General features: G+C 41.0%; 1 protein-coding gene across 1 annotated transcript in view; it reads right to left on the reverse strand.

The window, feature by feature from the left end:
* The window catches only part of slc25a26 (solute carrier family 25 member 26), a 39,278-nt gene extending 16,438 nt beyond the window's left edge, over positions 1 to 22,840 (reverse strand). Inside the window, exons 1-5 of the mRNA XM_083533489.1 lie at positions 22,654 to 22,840; positions 20,769 to 20,925; positions 20,551 to 20,660; positions 14,969 to 15,073; positions 14,770 to 14,817 (exon numbers count right to left, since the gene is read on the reverse strand). Of these exons, the coding sequence (XP_083389615.1) occupies positions 14,770 to 14,817; positions 14,969 to 15,073; positions 20,551 to 20,660; positions 20,769 to 20,925; positions 22,654 to 22,686 (453 nt within the window). The 5' untranslated portion in view covers positions 22,687 to 22,840. The remainder of the gene's footprint in view (positions 1 to 14,769; positions 14,818 to 14,968; positions 15,074 to 20,550; positions 20,661 to 20,768; positions 20,926 to 22,653) is intronic.
* Positions 22,841 to 23,077: the final 237 nt, after the last annotated feature.

Raw genomic sequence — 23,077 nt, forward strand, 5'->3', positions numbered from 1 at the left:
GAAAGAGAGAAATACAATGGGCACCGGAGGTTTGCGATTATGAGTAACGTCCTTTCTACAGTCTTCTACAGTCAGTTGAAGTTGTGGAACCAGAAGCTCGAGAGCAACTTAAAAAATAGCTCAATATCTGAGATCATTATAGACCAAACACCAAGTTCCACCTGCCAGAGCCTTAAAATGTTCAATGAAGGAGAAACAGCAGAATGTTCTTTTATTGAGTAGCTGAAAAGTCCAATGTTCAAACTCTTCATGAAGTGGGATCCAAGGATGGACAAACGGATGAAATGCTCCAAACAGGCCTCACGTTTATCTTCTGGAAGGGTGTGAATAGATTTCCCTCACCGCCCCGGCGAGGTTTCTTGCGACGGAATCCAATATACGCACCTCTCGTTCTCTTCCACCCACTTTCCTCGCTTGAGATGAATGCGTCTAAAGCGCAGCTGCAGGGATGGGTGCATCCGCCGCACAAAACTAGACCCGATCAGTCAGCCGCTGGTATGCGCGTGTTCGCGTTGCCAAGTCGCCAGGTGACAGCTGCTATGTGATGAAGAATGGAGTTAATTAAGAGAGCACCGGCGAATAAATCAAAGGGAAAGCGAGGGAGACGGATTCGGAGAATTGATATGCAAAGAGAGCCGTCGTGGCCGAGGCGAGACACGCAGATAAACCAGTTTGTCACTGTGGTGATTTATGAGCCTCTTCACAGGTGCAAGGTGTGTGTGTGTGTGTGTGTGTGTGTGTGCGCGTTCAGACGGAGAAACGCTCGCAGAGGTACAGTATGTCTTGACAAAATCAACTGTAACATCGCTCTTCTCTTCTCTTCTAGCAGGAAACGATCGATAAACGCCACTAACGCACGGCTTCTCGACCCTCAACCGTTAAACGGAGCGGATCTGTCGCAGGTCTGGGAAAACAGATTAGCACATCGATCTACAAATAAACCATGTAAACTCTAAAATAAATAAACTAAAAATAATCAATCGCGAGAAGGGTTTGGCTCAGAGTGCACGCTGGGATGCGAGCGGAAAACGAAAGGACGGAGGAAAAAGAGATAACGAGGGAATGAAAAGGAAAGAAGAAAGAGATGAAGCAAGCCAAGCACTTCTACATGGTTCTGCACACTGGTTGGACGTAGCTGTTATTAATGTCGTATGTCCTAATATGAAAAAAGTTTATTTGAGCTGCGATTTATTTGAGCGAAGTTCAATCCACCATGCTGGATTGTGGCTCAATTTTTGGAATTTAATATCAATATTTAATATCAACCGTCTACTACAGTGGTTCAGGACCACAGGGTGCATGAACTGTCACTGAACTGAACTCCTCAACAATAATGGAACTGTTACGAATGGACATTCGGGTCCACCCAGATGAAGACGGGTTCCTTTTTTAGTCTGGTTCCTCCCTAATGCCGTCTCAGGGAGCTTTTCTTTGCCATCGTCGCCACTGGTCTGCTCATTAGGGACAAATTTACAAATGTACCGGTGGAAATTAGGCTACTGAAGAAGAGGAGGAAGACGTCTATGGATGTGGTGAGGGAAGACATGCAGGTAGAGGCAGATGTAAAGGACAGAGGGGTATGGAGACGGATGATCCGCCGTGGCGCCCCCTAACGGGAGAAGCCAAAAGAAGAAGTAGAAGAAGAAGGAACAAACTTGTGCATTCTCGTATACAACTTTAGAACCTCTTTATCTCTGAAAAGCTGCTTTGAGACCATGTTCATTATTAAACATATATAATATACAAATAAAACAAAAATGAACATCCTTTAGGTCCAATTATATGCTGTTACATTATAACCCAAAACATACAGTTTTACAATCCGATTAATAGATTTATTAGAGAAATTTATTTATCATTAGATTTATTTATTATACTACAAATTATACAGTATAAGGTGCAAATGTAAAATTAAACACGAGGGTATTTTTTTTACCAAATAGGATCATAGCAGTGAAAAAAGCACTTTACTCTTTACCTTGACACTGGAGACTCCTTCCTGGATTGTTAAATAAACCTGACAAAGCTGCCATGCAGTGCAAACAAACACACACACACACACACACACACACAATATGTTTAAACAAGCTGGCGTGGAGATCCGGAATAGCTGGTGTTTCATTCCCATCTCGTCTTAGAGGGGCGAAATCACTCCAAAGACATTAATACATGCCGTAAAAACCAGTAAGAGAGAATGTGTGTGTGTGTGTGTGTGTGTGTGTGTGTGCGTGTGTGCGTGTGTGCGTGTGTGCGTGCGGGGGGTTGTAGTGAGGAGAAGGAGGAGGGTGAAACTGTTCAGAATCACGAATCAGCACCTTGGCAAACATTCAAGAGTGCAATTCCATCCATGTGAGCGATGCACTTCCAAGAAACATCCCATAATATTCGCACCATATGGGGGTTTCCGGGGGTGAGGCTCTCAAGACGTCCCTGCTCCTTAACGAGATACTGCCATGTTTCTGCTTCGCTCAGGAAACGCTAGGACATACGCATTTCTATACAACTCATCTATAAGTGGAACACACACACACACACACACACACAAAATACGCTCTAGGCCGGCGAGTGTGAGGAGATCTCTCCCGTCCAGCATGATCTCATGAGAGAATCTGTTTTTTGCGAGCCGATGAATACAATTTATACGCCGCTCCTTTGACCCCATGATGCCTTTGCAATTAGTGCTGACAGCTGTGGGGAAGATGGAAAGCTTTACGAGAGAAGAAGAGAATAATGAGCAAGAGAAAGTATGTTTAGGAGGGAAGATAGAGGAACAGGAAAGAAAAAAAAAGAGTGAGATGAAGAAGAAAAAGAAGGCAGCAAAAAGATGGAAGCAGGACAAACGTGACAGATGTGAGGAAAGAGAAGGTAGGAGAACAGAGAGCATAGACTGATATGATGAAGGAGAAGGGAAAAGAGAAGAAAAGAGAACAACACAACACTAGAATGGAAGGAGAAGAGAAGACATTAGATGAGACCAGAAGTGACACAAAGATAAGAGACAAGAAAGAAAAGAGAAGAGACAAGACGGGACATAATCAGAGCACTGCTATATAGCAATTGACCAAAAACTCTAGTGTGTTTGGGTTTCTCACAGCCAGACACAGAGACCTTAAAAGTATGAGGTCGAGTTTCATCAGCGTGCCGAGCTAATCAGTGGGGGAAAAAGAAAAACAAAACAGCAATCAACAAAGCTATTGAGGGACCTGCATCTGTCTTTGTAGTGCACGTCAGAGGGCCCTGGGAATGAAATATAGCCAGACTGCTCAGGCATATACAGTCTGGACGTCTGACCTGAGGCCAGACCGGACTGTAATTCCGTAATTATAATTCATCAGCATATTTATTAGCGAATCGTATCCTCAATCGATAACTCCGTTAACATCTGCGAGCGCGGTCGTTTTTTTAAGTGGTTAAATTAATCGGAGTGTTGGTGCGTAACGCGATGCGTAACGCGACCCACGGTTTAATCCGCCGTAGCGCTCGCTGCTTGTTGCGGTAACTAAAGTGCCTTGGGTGATGTGCTCCAGTGAGAGCGCTAGTAATTAGCCCGCGAGGCGAGAGTGCAAGGCGGTTGAGATAATGGAAGATAATTGAGCTTGCATGTCGAGATGAAGCGAATGCATTAAGTACCATTTGGAGCAATTACTCCGCGAGTGATGTTGACGAGGGGTGCCGAGCCTACGTACACAGCCGCAAGGGGTACGAGGGAATCACCACAGAGAGAAAGAGAGAGACAGAGAGTGAGACAAGGGCAGAAGATAAACAGCGATGGATTTAAAGAGATAAGGCGATAGAAAGCAGTGGAGAAAGTACAAGAAATAAATCACAGTGAAGTGTGAGGAAGAGAGCTGCACCCTGTAATTAGAGGTTAACCTCACACTTTTTATAAGGCTGTCACTTTTTCATGGGACAAGCAATCTCGCACGAGTACTTACACACACACACACACACACACTCTAACCGCGCTCTCGTTCTCGATTCACAATTCAATTCAAGTTCTCTTTATGGCTGAGGCTTGTATTTTTGCCAAATACAACCACCAGAGGACATTTCAAACAAACAAACCAAAAACGTACAGTTCCCAATCAGGATTGCAGTGAAAAGGTCTGCTCAGACTTCTCCATCCTTAAACAGAGATTCCAATACCTCCTGAGGAATTCCCGGACATTTCGATGCCAGAAAAAAAAGAAAAGAAAAACCTCAAGCTCCGTGTCTATTGGGACACAGCTCTAATAGAAAATGACTGAAGGGTATCCCTTAAAAGACTCCAACTACACCAATTGGCTTCCTGTGGTAAATCAGCCAAGAAGCCTGGAGGAGAAACCCCAGTTGTCATATGGTTTCGGTCACAACCTTTACCTCAGGACTATAGGTGAAGTTAGGTGAGGTGAAGGTGTTGATCGGTATTTTGCTGAAAGCTTCAACTTATTTACTGTTCATTTAGGACAGTGTGAGGTATTTACCTGTTTAATGGGACATGACACAGTTTTGGCCAATCTTGTGTTTATTAGGACCTTGAGTAGCATTACGTCCTTCATATCTGTGAAGAGTCTTTATTTTGTTAAGATTTATAAAAAGAGCACAACAGCTTTACGCTTCTTTTCGAAAACCGCTGGAGGTGTAGTGTGGGCGGAGCTAAAGAGTAGCGATCGTCTGCGAGCTGCAACATCACGATTAATAAAACAGCAATGACATAGTCTTATATGACTATAAACTATAGCTTTGATCCAGAATCAGATCCCGAGTCTGAAATTGAACACCAAGAACAGCAGTAGGAACCATAGAACGACGTTTCCATACTGTAAGTAGTGAACAAGGTGGTCCTTCCCTCCCATCCAAAAAAACAAGTCATTGGAGACGTTTTTCGCCGACTTCTGTAACCGATTGAAGCACAGTGATATGTGTGTTCTTGCTCTTACTGGAGAAGTGCCCATACAAGAAATTCATGACTTCATGAATGGCAATACTTGAAAAAAAAACTTCTGAAACCCATACAAACCCGGAAGGAGAAGGACATTTGAATATATTTCACATGAGAATCCAACAAATGTAAATAACTTGGAATTCATAAAACAGCTTTAGAACCCCCCCCACCGCGCCCTTAACATTGCGCCTTACATCACTGTCAGTCCCGTCTTTGCAATATCAGAGCATCTATATGAGATGACTCACTTAAAGTGCTTTGATTCTTCGCAGCTCCTCAGGCTGTGACATGTTGCAACAAATCTTCAAGCTTCTGTCTGTGCGTCTCCTCAAACACAATAGTTAACTTTGTCTTCTGCCAGTTGGCGGAAATTGCCAATTTGTTCTGTGAAATTTATGGCAGAGGAGGTTCATGTTTAGAAATCTTCTACAGTCTATGGAAACGTGGATTTTCTCGACTCTTTCCGTCTTCTTATCCCTTTCCAGGGCATGATTTTTGCAAATGCTTTGGTATGAGCTGGAACAAATCATCGGGATTGCCTGTTGCAATGCTTCTGCGCAAGTTGCTCCATATCTAAGACTATCCCAGGGTTCTTACACAGGCTTTAAGATAATCGTTCAGTTTCCAGAAAGATGCATGTGCAAGGTATAAAGAATGCCACCTTGGGGGTACCTTGCAAGTTACCATGCCTTGTACAATGAAAAAGTATAGAATGGTGCAGTAGAGTTCCTGGACCTATGCATACCCAAATTGCGTACCTGTGTCCATTTCAAATGGTAGTTTGGGGTCATGATATAATTTACAGTTACGGCATTTGGTTCCCTCATCCAGAGCAACCAAGCAAGGCCTTGTTCGAGGGCCCAGCAATGGCAGCTTGGTGGTGGGATTTGAACTTGTGGCCTTCCGGTCTAAAGTCCAAAATCTTTACCGATGTGCTTACCACCTCTCAAGAAAGCATTCAAGTTGAATTTGAATTTGCATCAGGCACGGCTGGGCTTTTGACCCAGGATCTACTGTTTACAAGGCATTCACACTTTAACTAACTAAGCCCATGGCCCTGGCATTTGGCCAACTATTTTTTGTTCCAGCTAAATATTCCTGTTTGGTGTTTTTGCTACCAAGGAAAATGAGCAAACAAATTCAGTACATTACAGCGGTGGAAAGAAAAAAATAATCATGGATCCGTTACTGTACTGGAGTCTTGTACTGTCCAGCCAAAGATCTCTATAAACAGACTTTACATGCGCAGGGGGTTAGCTGGTATCATTGATAAAAATGCAAATTGAGAGCGATGTCAAAGTTTGGAGAAAAAAAAAATACAGACTGGATGTTTTTGTTTATTTAGCACCAAGATGTTTCTCCTTGGAGGCAAATTCCTGGTCAGGTCACGGGTCTGCAAGGCAGGCGAGACAACCCATCCCCTCCCCACCAGTCGCTTTCCTCTCCCTTTCGGTTATTCTGCCCCTCTGTCTCATATTAAAAACACATGCTGGGGGGTGAGTCAGGCAGCTTTCGTGCTCCAACTACGACAAACATGCATAAAATTGTGGGAAGCACCGCGACCTTGCAAGGGATGCTAATTAGGAACCGCAAGCTTTGGGTTCCCGAACACACCATTCCGGGACAATGAAAAGAAAAAAGAAAAAAAAAAGAAAAAAAAAGAGGAAAAACATGACTTGGCAACATTGGGAAAATGACTTGGCATCATCTAGAATACAATCGTCTGAACAGAGATGCGTGACCTTCGACTGCGGCCAGAATGGGAAATTTGGGATCGCTGGAGGTTTACAGCGCCGGATCTGTGTTTGGGTTTTAGCTCATGACATAATCTGCCCAGGCAAACACCGAAGCCTGAAATTGAGGGTCGTGCTGAGGGCTTCGTCTACAAGCCAAGACAAACAGGGAAAAAAAAGGAAAACAAAACAACAATCAACAGAGTCATTGAGCTGCCTGAGACTTGGCAAAAGATCCGTCTTTGTAGTGCACGTCACCGGGCCATGGGAATGAATTATAGCTCTGTCCTCATGACCCGAACGGTTCTGCCGTTTACAGTCTGGACATCTGATTTCAGGCTAGTCAATAATTTCTTGTATAGTAGCAGCAGACTGGGTTTTTTTTTTCTATCTTGAATTGAAGTGGTGTACAGAATTTGGTTCAACAAACTTTTCTTGGTTTAATGGTACTTTAAAAATGAATAAAAGTGCCTTGCCTTGGGTTCTGCGCCAAATGACGCACTAAAAGTAAACCCTTTTCAGATTCTGGTATCATCAGCAAGCAAATTCGTAAGTCTTTTGATGTGCAGGGGGGTGAAAATCAAGCATTTATGATATACCATAACTGGAACACTGACAGGTAATGAGTCACTCAGATATTTGCAGATGTATGCTGCCACGAGTGGTATTTTTGGAATTTTCCATGCAGGGATGTATGACGTTCAGGGCCATGTCAGTGGCTTTACTACAAGAGATTACAGATAAAGATAAGGAAATAGGGAAATCTACTTGTAAAGCTACTTGTAAGCACTATTTCTACATCAAACGACGTACGGACTGGAGGTAAAAGTATGTGATAATTTTCTGTGCTTTACCAGAGGTCAACCAATAGTGGATTATAAGTCAAATCATTGGGACAGCATATACGAGCTGGTATTTAAAAGTTTTAAGACTAGTTTTCTAATATGCCAACAGATGGCAGCACAAGGCTGCACGCACAGTCACAGGGTGCACCGACCTTCATTAGTCGGAGTGTGAAAAGACATCATCCTGTGAAACTGGTGCTATTCTGACCATGTCTGCTATTCTGACCACGTGCGCACTCTGCCACTGAGCTCTTCTCAGACGTGTTTCTCGCCGGTAGCACTGTGATCTCACTTCCGCAACCTGCCCTACTTGCCAGCTTTGGCGCCTACGGACGTCGCCCTTTTCCCGAAGATGGTGATCCGGCTCAAAGCTCGCCATTTTGACACTGTTGGGAAAATCCAACGCGAATCGCAGTAGACTTCCAGGACACGTTCCAGAATTGGCAGGAACCCTGGGAGCGCGTTATTGCTGTGCAGGCGAATTTTGAGGGCGATAGGGTGTAAATGTAGATAATTTAGCGACAAGAGGGTTGTTTGTTTTGAAACTTTTGCATACACAGTACAATGGTGTTGTAAAAATGCAATAATCAAACATTGTTTTCTTTTTATGGAAAATAAAGTTATCACTTTCCGCCAATGCGGAAAAGAAACCTGCCCAGAGTATGCAGCTGTTCACCTTTTACTCATACACCGACCGCGCATGCGTGCATTCCGTAACCGGGCTATGTGTTTGCATCGGTGTGTGTGTAACGTCTGGGTCGGTGAAAACTGTGAGCTCAGAGCTCTGATCCTTCACAGAACACACACCAGCAGACCTGCCAAAGCTCGTCCCTCTGAGAGGGTCGAGAGTGCAACAAGAACGACCCTCTCAAAGTGCTCACGGAATTCATACACACACACAGTTCTGGAATTCACATAGTCGCACATCCACACATCTTGATTTCTTTGAAGAAAATAAATGCTGGTGCTCATTCATTGTGGGGTTTTTGTCTGTTTTTTACTTACCCTATACACACAGATACCAAGCTGGGTATTACACACACACAAAAACACACTACACACACATTTTGTCACATCAAGCATTTTAGAAACACACAAACTAAAGCATTCCAACCGATCCGTCAACTATGCATGCGCACGATATCCTCCACCCAATCCCTCATTCGTTTCTCGTCTTCACTGGCAATTACACTAAAGTTATCGAGTCTCTCTGAAGGCCTGGTGCAGATTTAGAGACTGCGCTGAGGTCTGGATGCAGGAATGGATAGAATCTGTTAAAAGAATCGCACTCATCAGTTATCGGAGCGACGTACGAAGAAACCACATAAGTCAGTGTAGAAGACAGCAGGGGGGACCGCTGGGGGAATCCATCAACCCGTTCATCTTTAACCCTCCAAAATCCAAACCATAAACTCCAGGTTCATCAATGTCTGAGGAAGAACCAGTGAATACGAGTCAACAGTCTTTCACTAGAGATGGAATGAAGCCAGGGTCCGACCTACAACCATTCTCACTAACTAGCCCGATACAAACTCAAGACGAATACAAAGCTGAATCCATGAAGGGGTCATGATGCTAAAATGTCACTTCATGTCTATACAAATATAGCATTATTATATTTATATTATATTTTTATATTTAAATTATGTTTTATATATATATATATATAAAAATACACAGTATGTCTACACATTACTTAATTTTTTTTCCCACAGCTTCTTTATGAGGACCCTGAGGACAGGGGCAACTCAGTCATGCCTCGGCGCACAGTGTAAACTTTTCAGTCATATAACACGTGTATGGAAAAAAGACAAAACAAAACATGGAGATCTGCCATGTTGCAAGTTAAACAAAGGGCAGGACGGGTCACTGGATACAAACACACAAATGTAAAGACACGTGTACACCACCCAGTTGGTGCTGGGAAGAGAAGTGTGCTTGTGTACAGCAAACATACAGTATACTGTACTGAGGAGTATGTTCAGAAACAGACTCCAACAACAACAACGCACCACAGAGCACCACAGGAGATCATTCCTGCCTGTGGCAATCAAACCATATAACTCCTCCCTCTGAGTGCTACACAGCTGCTCTATAATATATAGTTATTGTATAATATCTTGTATTATCTGTATATAACCTGTATTATATAACAATCTGTATAATGATTATACATCTTATCTGTACTATAATCTGTATTATATTAATATCTTTATATTATGTGCCAAACTTTCTATGCATTAATAATAATAATTGGTACATGTGCAATAACTTGTATAGTATATTTGATTTGAATTCCTAAAATATTAGGTGAGTTTCATTTTATTACACTTAATGAAAACAATTGACGTGGGAGATCGACATTGTTTTCAGAACGACATGTTTGAAGAAAGACACCTTTTACATGTGTATAGTGGCAGTGGAAGCACGTTGAAGAGGTTAGTTCCTGTCTCCACAGACAGCCATGTACCTCTTGTAGTTCGTAAGACCAAAAAAAAACAGGACTTTGAAGACGTCTCTATGCAGAGGTTATTGTGAAGACGCAAGAAACTAATTGCTTTGAAACAAACCTGCTGACCAGACAGATTTGAGAAATTCTACTGAACTGCAGCATGCTAATACAATCCCAACATTAAAACGTGACCAGCTAATAGAACCGTACACGTATTTTTTCTTGTTTTATATGTGGAACATAGTTCAAATCTGATTTTCCCTCACGAATGTATCAAGTGCCACTTTGAGCGCAGTGTCACTGTGGCAACTCATTTCCTACCAGAAACACGATTTGTTATGCCGCGATTCGTTCCCTCGCTGCCACTTCCTTTCATCGCCAACGTTATTAAGACGGTCTAAGAATATGGATTATTTTGTGTTTTATATACAGCTTCAAGAATTTCTTTAAAACTTTTGAAAAATTCCTGCCGATTCCGCATATCGATTTAGGAAACGTACGAAGAATGAAAAAAGTAAATAAATGTAATGAACAAATAAATAAATAAATAAATCTTGTATGTTTCTGAAATTAACACATTTGTTAAACAAATTCTAGAATTGCATTTTTCCATTTGTTTCATTTTATTGAATCAATTTCATTGATTACTCAATCAACGTAATCAAAATAAAGCGTTTTGCATTCATTGGATTTATTATTTTTAGATTCTTTTATAAAAATATATTACATTTTTATACATTTTATTGTTTTATTTAAACCAAACAGGCATTTGATTTCAAATTGTTTCAAAAAAATTTTAACTGTTTACAAATGTTAATAATAATAAACTGCATTAATAAAAAAAAAACAAAAAACAAAAAAAAACGACCTGCAATTTTAGGTTTTGCATTTCTTTCCTCTAACCGTAGCGAAATTTAACCGACTTAAAAACCGAGGTAGGTACCAAACCGTGGATTTCATGTCCCCTTTTACCACTATTACCTATAAAAAAAAATATATGCTGCTACAACATGGTTAAACCCTCATCAAGAGCAAAAAACGCATTCTTCCACCTGTTGCCAAAAAAAAAAAAAAAAAAACTGCAGGTGAACAAACACGGGGGCAATTTAGGAAAATTGTCCTCAGCTGGGCTTTAACCCCCTCTGGGTGACCTGGCCTGAGGGTCAGCTAGCCATTGGGGGATGGAGGATGCGAGCTCATCTCTGTACAACTAATAGTTTCCATGTGAGAGATGATAAATGTCACCATCTTCACAAGGAAATTAAACTATCCCTCCCCCATACACTGCTGATTTAAAGAACACACTCGACTGCAATCCCGAAACCAAACACACAAACCTGATATTTGGTTCATTATTCAGCGTAGGACACTCGATTGATTTGACAGCCATGTGCCTGGAAAAACTATTCCACCTCAGTACAACTCGGGTTTAGAGGATCTCATGTGACCAGCCGTTTCTTTTATTAATACGTATTTTCTCTCCGATTATTCACGGCCCATTCGGCATGTCTTCATTCCACCAAGAGCTCAGGAACGTTTATTAAGCATTTATATCTTAATTCATGATGAAAGGAAGGAATTCATTTAAGAGTAAATTGAATGAATAATAAATAACTATTGCGTGTTTCGTAAAATGCAGACGTTTGTTAAAGTATACTAAAATAAGTAGAACTGTTAAGTAGAGCAGATATTTAGGAAATAAAAAAAAGTTTTTTTATATATACACATCTGTATTACACAATTGTGATTTAATTAAACATTTAATAAAACATTTTCATTCATTTAATCCATTTAATTTGTGCCTATTTTATTGATTATTTAATCAATATTATAAAAAAGTGTACATACATTTATTTATTTATTTATTTATTTTTAAACCCACTTTTTTTTTTTTTTTACCAAAATTTAAAAGTTTTTAAAAATGCAAACTGTCAATGTTCACACGTTAAAAAAAACAAAACAACAATAATAAAATAAGACAAGCAATTTTATGTTTTGCGTTTTGCATTTCTTCCCCAAACTGTGAACCGAACCGTGACTTCAAAAACAAGGTACCTACTAAAATGTGGTGAAAAACTGAAGACCATCAAAACAATGGAAAAAATACAAATCAAAAAGGTTTTATTAATTATTTTAAATTATATTATACCCACCCAATTCCACTCTACCTGTTTACCAAACAAACTTTACCTTTCAAATGGGTTATTCCCCTTAAATCATACCATCATGATATAAATCACCATTTTGTTTCTTTAGACATATTTCAGATCCTGAAATAAACTCAAAGCAAGTCACTAAGACCCTAATAAAGTAGTGGAGGAAAAAAAAAAAAGCAAATCACGTCTCGTTCATGTCAGAAGCCTCGCTGCGTAAGCCAGCAGTGTAATCATAAACGAATCATGTATGATTTTGTGGAGTTTTGGACTGTGGTTCAGGATAATTTCTGGCAGGACCAGCGCTCCAGGCTGAGGTGTTTCATAACAACATTCTTTAAGAGTTAGTGCTGCCAGCTCCTCTCCTCTCCTCTCCCTCCTTTCTTATCCTAACGTCTGATCAGTTCAAGCGCTGCGGGGCAGAGCCTTGCTAACTCACACAGGTATGAAGAGATCGGGACAAGAAGACTTTCGTATTAATCATGGCCGGCTTTCCTGAATGCCGCGGCTCCGATATCGCCTCTCCCTTTTGTCTAATGCTCGGATTCATTACAACTCAAGAAAGTTCTCTCCTTTACCAAAGCTCCAAGCAACTCACTTTGAAAACGGCAAAGAAAACAAAAGTTCATCGATGCAGGCATAATTAGCATTCAACTCCTGGTGACCCATTAGATTAATTAGCTTTATTTTTTAAAGTTGGTATCGATCCAGAGGGCTTTCCAGCTGATCCTTATCGCCTCTCAGGGTTAAGCCTATTCTGCCCTCTATTGGCATGATAAAGAACTGAACAATCTCTGAATCTCAATCGAACTGCAATATTTCACAAGTTACCCTGGAAAACTTCAGCATCATCAGCCAATAGAATTCATACCAGTCATTTAATAAAACAACTATCAGTACTTACACCACTGTGCTGTCTGGGCTACTGTATTAATTAATGTGTTTCCATCTATGTTATGTATAATCTGGCAACTGACCCACTGAATCCCACTTTACAACATCAATTCACCATCAATTCACTCAATCCATTCATCTAGCACCAACGATATTGTGTTGAGCAAACCACGTCTTAAAAAGTTACTTTTCTCCCAGCTTACCTATACACCCCATCGATTAGTACATCTACCCATCCATCCATCTATCCATCCCAGATGTAGTTCAGCTATTAAACCTTTGAAGCTGTTGCCTTTCTATCCATCCATCCATCCATAATTATCCATCTACTCCATCATAATAATTACACATTCCACAATCAGATTATCCATCCATCCATCCATCCATCCATCCATCCATCGACCCAGCCATCCACTAAACCATGCATTCCAGATGTTGTTCAACTATTCATCCTTGGAAGCTGTGGTCTGTCTATCCATCCATCCATCCATCCATCCATCCATCCGAGCTGTGGACTACCTAACCAGCCATCAGTCCATCCATCTATCCAACCCATTCAATCAATCATTCCAGATGTAGTTCAGCTGTGGTCTGTCTATCCACCCATACGTCCATCCATCCCTATCTTGAGATCTTCATCAGTACCGATCAACTGGACAAGAAACAAACGGCCCACAATTATGTAACATCATGTCTACCTGAATAATCTTGGTCTGGCCTTTCAGACTGATCCCAGGTTAGCACTGCTTGCTGGATGCAGACAGAAACCTCCTTTATCAATTAACCAAATGAAAGCTACTCTAATTAAAGACATTCAGATTAAACAAACTTGACAGGCCTGAAAAATGAGCTCTGTGACACACGTCACTGTCCATCGTCAGGACGATCCCAGCGGCTTCTCGCCCCGAGCCTGCGGCATGCTGGGAAATCGTTCCGCTACCATCCAAATGTATTCATTTATTCTGAAAGCTCCGGAGAAATCACACAGCCGTGCCGTCCCTTGCCCCAAACGGCATGTCCAGATGGAATATTGTGGGTTAAGCGAGGCGGAAAATAGGTACAAGATCACCGGCGGTGTGGGAGTGTATGCACACATATCCACCCAACCAAGCCACACACACACACACACACACACACACACACACACACACACACACACACACACACACACACACACACACGAAAAGTCACCTTCATGTAGACCAAAAGTTCTCTTTTTATACTTGTTACTGTGACATGATAAAGTCCAATCTCTCTCTCTCTCTCTCTCTCTCTTTTTCTCTCTCTCTCTCTCTCTCGCTTTTGAAAGAGAATGGAAAAGTGTACCTCTCTGTCAGCCTTCATTAAAGCATTACCACACCGCGCACCAGGATTCGTCAAAGGGCGCGTGAGCACAAGTCAGAGCTAAAAAGACGAGTGATCTGTATCACAGGGAGACCTTATCACGAAGCTGCTTAATTTCACCTCTCGGCCCGTCTTTTTCTCATTTCTAATTAATTAGACACACTTCTAATACAGGATGAGTGTAAAAACGAAAACAGAGATCAGACCTCGGTGAAAAGGAGCCTGCGGGGGCTCCCACGTGAGCAAATTAATCAATACTCCAGGATACAAAACTTTTTGGTTGATTGCTTTTCTCAGTTTTGCAACTTGGTGTGTGCATTTAGGAACTTTTGAGGAAACCATGACACGCAATTACATTATGTAAAAAGTCTCAGGACTGGTATATGTGGATATTAGACAAAAATAAGTAAATGGGAATTCTTACCTCTCGGAGTACTGCGCTGCCAAATCCTCTGTAGAGCCCCCAAACCCCCTGCACACCAAAATAACATGCATATATAACAATAAAAGTAAGGAATATATATGGATATTGTGTATGGTGTCTGTAAGTATCTATTAAATAAGAGAGAAAGAAACAGTGTGTGTGTGTGTGTGTGTGTGTGTGTTAATGCGTGTACACACACCTCTTCACGCAAAGTGGCTAGCAGGACGTGGTGTGTGTGGAGAGACGGGGAGGCCTGGGTTCTCTGCTTCACCACTTCGGTTGGGACTCGGATCAGACATGCAACCTGCACGTGGGAGACAAGACAACACACATGAAAATATCACGTACTTAACTTCCCCATCAATCACCTAGTGCTTTTCATTCACAGGAGATCTTCATGATGCATTGACCACCTGTACTTAACACTGTATACCGTATGCAATCGGACCATTCGAAGAGCCTCAAAGACTTTCAGAAAATACGAGATGATGAAGGACTGGTTATAAAGGTGTGTCACAGGTTTAAATGAATTGAAAATAAACATGTAAACAGATTCAATTACAATTGTCAAATCCGGGGATCTCACATTTTTAGACTATGACTCAACTTGTGCTCTTTTAAGAGGGTGCTTTTATTTATGTCCATCAATCCATCCACCCGTCCATATAACAGTCAACCAAACCAAACACCAGTCCAGTAATCCACCAAATCTTTAATCCACCCACCAGTCCACCAACCCACCAGTCCTCATGCAATAACCAATACAAACACCACTCCACCAGTACATCCACCAGTCCATCATCATACCAACTGACCAGTACACCAAATCATCCACCACCTAACCAATTCTTCATTCAGTCCACCAATCCATCCACATATCTCCAATCTCTCACATCACACCAGAATAAACCAAACACCTGAGATCTTAAAAGGCATGAAATTACACTTCCATGTAGCGAGAGCGCCACTCTGTGGCCTGACGCATCCACTGCACGTCGGTTCGAACAAGCTGTCAGAAGACGTCCTCAAGCTCGTTACCGTCCGAGTCGTTGTTTTACGAGGCGCCGTGCATCACGTCTCTTCCTTTTAGTCCTCGGAAGGATCAATAATGACGGCGCTAAACAGGAAGGGAAGTGGATATGACAAGCAATCCGTGCTTTAATTGAAAGCCGGGTGTGGGGGGGGGGGGGGGTAGGGGCTGGTTAGGGGTGGGTTGGGATGAAAGGCAATTTCAAAGCTACTCCTGAGGGGTATTATAATACATCAAATAAATTAGAGCCATTGTTTATTTCTGAATCATTTGCACAAAGCTGTGAAGTGGCTCAAAAGGAGGACCCGGGTTGCCAGATTGGTGAGATTTCCTTGTTCCTGGCATAAAAACAATAATAATCAATAATTTGGCGACTCTAAAAAAAAAAAAAAATTATTATTTTTTACCGTTAAAAAAGGCATAAGGAGAAAGAATGGCTGTTGTGCAGGCAATAAACTGCAACACTCTTTACTGGATGATGAATTATGCAGCGATTCATCTTTATTTACTCTCAGCAGCAATAATTAGACGCCGGATATCTGACAGGACTTCGCACTTCATACTGGAGCAAACAAAGTGGCCCACGAGGAAGGAAGATGCTGAGTGACGAAGAGCTGAAAGGAGTTTCTTGTCTTTATAAAGACAATTTCTGTCTCTACGGACAAAAGTTTGGTGGACACTTGAACATATGGTGGGTATGTGCTTTTTTTGAACACCTCATTCCACATGTCTCCATCTGCTGTTATAAGAAGCTTCACTCTTCTGGGAAGATGTTCCACTAGATTTTGTGGAGATTTGTGGAGTCAGCAATCACACTAATCCCAAAGGTGTTCTCCTCTCAGGAGATCTTCCACTGCAACCCATGTGAAGCAGATCTTCATGGAGCTGGCTGCAGGTTTGGGTCTCCAAGTTCAAGTGATCGATATATTCCTTCTTTCCCTATTTTCTTTCTCTCTCCTTCCTGGCTGCCCCTCATTCCCCCCTTTATCCGTTTTTCTACATATCTCCTATCTCTCTCATTCCTTCACTCCTTTTCTCTGTTGTGTTTCAGTTTTTCTTCTGCCTTTTTTCCACCCTTCATTCTCTTCTCCCCTTCTACCCATCGTCCCTGGATCTCTTCTTCCATCCTCCATTTATTACTTTCCTTCCTTGTTTTTCCCGATCATCTCTTCTTCCTTTCTCTCCATTCCTTTCTTTCTGTCCTTCCTTTCATCATTTTTTCCTCCTTTCCTGTTTTCCTCCCTCTCACTCATTAATTCCTTCTCTTCACCTTACTTTTCCATTTCGCTTCATTCATCCGTCTCTCTTCTTTCACTCTACTTTCTCGCCCCTTTCCACCACTTCACTCCTTCGCTTCTCCATACCTCCTTTGTTTTTCTCCTTCCTTCTTTCCTCCATCTCATCATTGCTTCTCGAACTCACACTCTCCTTTCTGAATTGTTTACCTTTTTCCCCCCACCATCATTCTTTACTTTCACCCTAGTTCCTTCTTCTATCTCTCCTTCCCTCATTCCCTCTTTTGCCTTCCACCTTCCTTCACATATCCTTCTTGGAATTACTTTATCTTTCTCCTTCCTTCTTCTCCTCTTCCTTTTTATGTCTTATTTGCTATTCAAGTAGTTTGCCTTATTCATTTATTTTTTTTCTTGTCTCACACTTTTGGAAAAAATAAAACTGATTGTGCACTGGATATGTTTTTCCAATCTACGGGTTCTTGTCTCAAAAATAAAACGACGAGACGTCAGGCAATAAGAAGCGAGGAATAAGATCAGCCTGAAGCGTAGGTCCCCGTCTCCCAGATCGCATCCTGCATTCCGAGAGACGCAAACGAAAGACTCGGTGCCACTCGACGTTCCAACAGACACCACCAGCTCCTGCAAGGTGCTGCTCTTAAAAACAAGAACCAAAAAAAATCTATTCTACCTCACCTGCAGCTCTCCCTGAGGGGGCAGCGCTGCCTTCGAGCATCCATCTGCTAATGGAAAAGAAAAGAAAAAGCAATATCTAACCACGACAGCCTCCGCTTGGGCTGTAATAGCGCCATTACTTATGCAGACACATAACATTTTCCATCTGCCAGTTCATATTTGGATCATCTGCCTACACTTTGACCCCCGCGGTCCGGACGCCTCTACGTGCTGGGTGACTGAATTCGGGAGGCGCTTTTCCGAGTGATAAATCACGCGCTGCCGCCGCTCACTCCGGGTCGAGGTGGGGCGTATACACTGTGGCACGTTGGGCGGATGCCAGCGAGTCTTTCGAGGTGAGACGGGCACAAGGTATATTTCCTCTCCACGCTCGGGAATCCGTCGGCTTGACAAATGAGCTTGTGGAGGGAACGCCGTGCGATCGGGAATGAAGATAAATCTCACGTAATGGCTAGATAACGGCCTGCTCTATACCTGACACAGCCTATCATCCAGGGCATTCTTTAATGTGGAGACACACACACACACACACACACACCAAGAGCCTTAGCGCAAATATGATGTTGAAAGCCACGAATATATAATTTGCCCCGCCCACTGTTACCTATTAGACCAGCCCTTCATTTGCATACTGCAATCTGGTTGGCCTTTGTCTTCCTTCCTCTGTTTCTCACTCTACTTCCTTATTCTCCCATTTCCTACATTCTCTTGCCTTTCCTTTAATTTCTTACTTCCTTTCACCACCCATTTTTTCCTCCCTCCTTCCTGCCCAGGCAATTTACACCTCCGTTACTTAAACTGCTGTTCTGCCTATTTCCCACCTCTCTCATTTCTGCTCACTCATTGGGCCTTTGGGGGTTTTTTTTTACCGTCCCTTATTGCTTCTTTCTATTCCTCAATTTTCCTCTCACTTTGCACCTGCCTTCCTGTGTCTTTCCTTTCTTATTCACCCCTTTCCTACACTCACACCATCCTTTCATCCACTATTCAGTTTCTCCTCTCCCATTCCCTCCTCTCTTCCTTTCTCTTCTTTTCACCTTTGCTTTTCTTGTTTCTCTCCTTTCATCCTTCTTTCCCGCCAAGCCAAGGACCTGTCAAATACTACTCTTTTACTTTCTCTTTCCACTTATTTCCTACTCTCTCATGCCTTCTCTTCTTTCATTCATACAACTCAGCAGCTGAGGGTTAAGGACTTGTTTAAAGACCCAGCAGTGTCATCTTAGTGGGAATGGGTTTTAAACTCACGACCTTCTGATCAGAAGTCCAAAATCTTTACCGCCGAGTAACCCCTTCCCTCACTGATTAACCTCTATACATTGAAATATATATTACAATTATTACTAAAAAAAGTAAATACACTACATACAAAAACAATGTATTTTAATTAAAATTCCTATTTATAATTTTACACAATTAATTACATATTTTCTTTTATATTCTTGCTCATCACCTCCTCCAGATTATTAATTATCACTTTTTTATTTTTGTTCTCTGGAAATACAATCGAGCTGAATTTTAATTGAATAACCTATTATTAATATTATTATTATTATTATTATTATTATTATTAAATATTTTAACTAACTGGCTATTAAATATAATTGGTCTTATAATTAGTTAAATAATTATGAGTATTATTAAAAGTATAAGAAAAGGTCAGAGACGCAACTACTAGAATGAAACGGGCCGCAAAACTTTGTTTTAAATTACAGAAAAAACAATCAAACCCCCCACCATTACCGAAGTTTTTTGTGACTTCTGCAGTAAGTTCAGAGGAGAAGAGTTCAGTCTCTGAAGCTCTAAAGTGCAGAACTCGGCCTGCTTTTGATCAACATGGTAGGCAGCGCAGAGCCCGTTAAAGTTTTGTAGAAATCCCAGAGCTACAGTTCAGCCAACATTCAGGTCAAGTGAGAAAGAAGCAGACATGATAATATTCTCTGTATAATGTGGAAAGTCCAATAGTGAGTGCTACAAACAAACCTAACGCTTTTTTTTTTGGCGAAGACTGCGAGACGACCTCGTTTTCCTCCTGATGAAACGCATTCGTCTCGCTCTCGGGAAGAGTTCAGGGGCTTTAATCCCTAACACCTTAGATTACAGGATTTGGAGAAGCTCCTTCACAGCACACAGAGATACAGACTCGGCTCTGCGCCGCTAAATCCGCGCTTTGAAGTGCCTGAGTCCCTGTGAAACAGGCAACGGGTTAAAGTGAGGGCTGACCCCGTCCTCAACTCGTATTCAAACCAGCACCAGCTTCATTACTGCTCACTATATACATACAACCTAAAACTATTTTACACAAACTATATCAGGAGTGTTGCATCATGGGAATGTGTAGGTGTGGGGAGGCATTATATATAATACATATTATATATTATACACTTCCTGGTTAGCGGCTATTGATTCTTTAACGTTCTGTATTCAGCTTCAAATTTCTCTCTGAAAAGGTGGAATACTGACAATTCAGCATATCAAAGACGTGAATGAATGAAGGATGGAATGAAGATATTTGTTAATGTCCGCTGAAATAAGTAGAACAGTTTTGTAGAACATTTTGTAGAACAAATACATATTTAAATGTAATGTGAATTCAATAGTGTGGATCATAACTGTAGCACATTATCTTCATTATTTTAGCTCACTGATTCTGTCAGAGTTTATTGTCCTCAAAGAACAGGAAGAGCAACTTTGATTTATTTTTTTTTTTTTACAATTTAGAACACAAGCTCTACATTTATTAAATGACCCAGACAGGAACATTAATCCCCCTGGTGTCTAAATGACTGTAAGAAGAACAGAAAAGTGGAGAAAGAGGAAACGTACGATTTCTCCGAGCGACGCCGCGATCATGTGTGTAACCGGAGCCATGGGTGCAGAGAAACAGCTGGAGAGCACCGACTTGGTGCTTTCATACGTGACGAAGAAGGCAGCGGCTAGAACCCAACATATACACATCCACAATTTACTACATGAGCTCACACAGAGAGACTCTTCTTGTTTTTTGGGTCTTGCGAGTTACAGAAAAATCTCGTGAAATTTACCGTTTGGAAAAGATCCTATGGCAGCAGAAGGCACACCGGCGTAGATGCCCCTGAAGCCCCCGGCCTTGTGGAAGCCCTGCTGACTCTGTAAACGAGTCTTAATGGTGTCCAGGGGGAAGAGGGTGAGGTCTACGCACATGCCTGCACAACCTCCAGCCTGGGAGACAGAAAATATAGAAGTGAGACGTTTTCACAAAATTGCAGAAGGAAAACAAGGGGAGATGAACCAGATTTACGTGCTTGGAACCAAGGATCTGTCCCAGATGCCCACCCCCTGATCGATTTACTGATTGACTTTAATGACACATGGGGGATGTGTCATTAAAGTCGATCAGTAAATGGATCAAATTCCAGTGAAACTAAAAGAACCAAAATAACGATAGATAGATAGATAGATAGATAGATAGATAGATAGATAGATAGATAGATAGATAGATAGATAGATAGATAGATAATATACACATACACACAAATATATATTTACATATATATACACATGCACAGATTTTGCTTGAATAAACTATGTAAAGTATATATAAACTATATATAGCTTCCATTCTGAACAAACTGAGAAAGAAAGAAAGAAAGAAAGAAAGAAAGAAAGAAAGAAAGAAAGAAAGAAAGAAAGAAAGAAAGATTTAAAAATCTTATTTTCTATGTTGCAAATAGAAAAACAAAACAAACAATCAAAAACAAACAATATAAAAAAAGAGAGGATAATTACTTAGAAACTTTTAAAAAAAATTTTATTGAATATGTTCACTGGGTCTATTTGTGTTTGGTTTTTTTGGGTTTTTTTTTTTACATAATATTAAACAGAGTTAAAGAAACTCTACAGGAAATACTTTACTGTTAATCTAAAATGTGTTACAAAAAGAAAATAAAGTTTGTCAGCCGTATTCAGGACTGTTCAGGAAAGATCACAGGCACTTGAAATAAGTTTTGCCCCAATCCCCACTTCCCAGGGGCAATTTACACATCAAGAACATGTTGAATGGATCTGACAATCCGTCCCAATAGCTTTAATAATTGGATAAACCGTAGAGCTGTTACGATCGTGGTTTTTTTTAGTATACAATACTTTGCTGGTGACACTGTTGGTGATTTAGTCAAAATAGAGGGCACACATAACCAGCATGGCTACCACAGCATTTTGCAGTAACATGACATCCCATCCCATCTGGACATATTGGAACCATTATGTATTTTCCAACAGGAAAATGACCCCAAACACATTGTGGAGACTTGTCCTCCACAATCACCCAATCTAAAACCAGGTAAGATGGTTTGGGACACACTAAACCAAAGAGTGAAGGAAGAGCAGCCAACAAGCACTCAACACATTTGGGATCTGCTTCAAGATTGTTGGAAGGTCATTCAGGGTGACTACCTGATGAGGCTGGTTGCAAAGCTGCAAAGCTGAAAAAAGTGGTTTTCTCATACCATCTTAGGGATTTTTCCACAGTATTCGCTGGTTTGTTCATCCCTGATATAAACAATTATAAGGAACTTACTTATAGGCAATAAACCTACCACATATCATTCCATACGTGTTCTTTCATAGTTTGGATGTCTTCGGGATCAAAGTTTAATGTTACAATAATAAAAAACACTGAAGGAATAGGTGTGACCAAACATTTGACTGGTCCTGTTTATATTTACAATAAGATGGTATAGTCAAAATAATAATAAAAAAAGAGCTGAAAGACCCAACACATTATATATATTAAATCCAAATCAGATTTAAAAAAAACAAGCAAATAAACAAATACATTTAAATAATTTTAGATTATATAAAACAGAAGCAGGAGGAATAACAACATTACTACAGCAAATTATACATTAGAAGAAGATCCAAAGACAGACATAAATGTTGTATTATTACCACAAGCGATGCGATAAACTCCTTTTTCTCCATGATCTGTAGATCCCCAGTTTCCTTTCACCATGAACAAAGTAAGTTCATCGTTAACTTCACCTTACGCTCTCATGACATGACATGGATTCGTGCTAGAAACACAACACGCCGCTGAAGGACGCGGCCATGTTGGAGCCGGTCGCGGTTTGATGACGTCACGCACCAACAGTCCGGCGTCTATTCTAGCGAGTCTGATTAGCAGGGATTCTTTAACTTCCCTTTTTTTTTTTTTTTTTTTACAATAATAATAATAATAAGTAATATTATATACAGTAGATAAAAAGCATGCATTTACTCCTTTATGAGCTTTATTTTCCAATTAAAAGAACTAACTGAGTCAATTAGGATTGTTTACTGGAGTTTCTGATTTCTAACAAGCAATATTTCAACT

This window comes from Silurus aristotelis (assembly GCF_946808225.1).
Source record: "Silurus aristotelis genome assembly, chromosome: 28".
In the NCBI taxonomy this organism is placed as follows: domain Eukaryota; kingdom Metazoa; phylum Chordata; class Actinopteri; order Siluriformes; family Siluridae; genus Silurus; species Silurus aristotelis.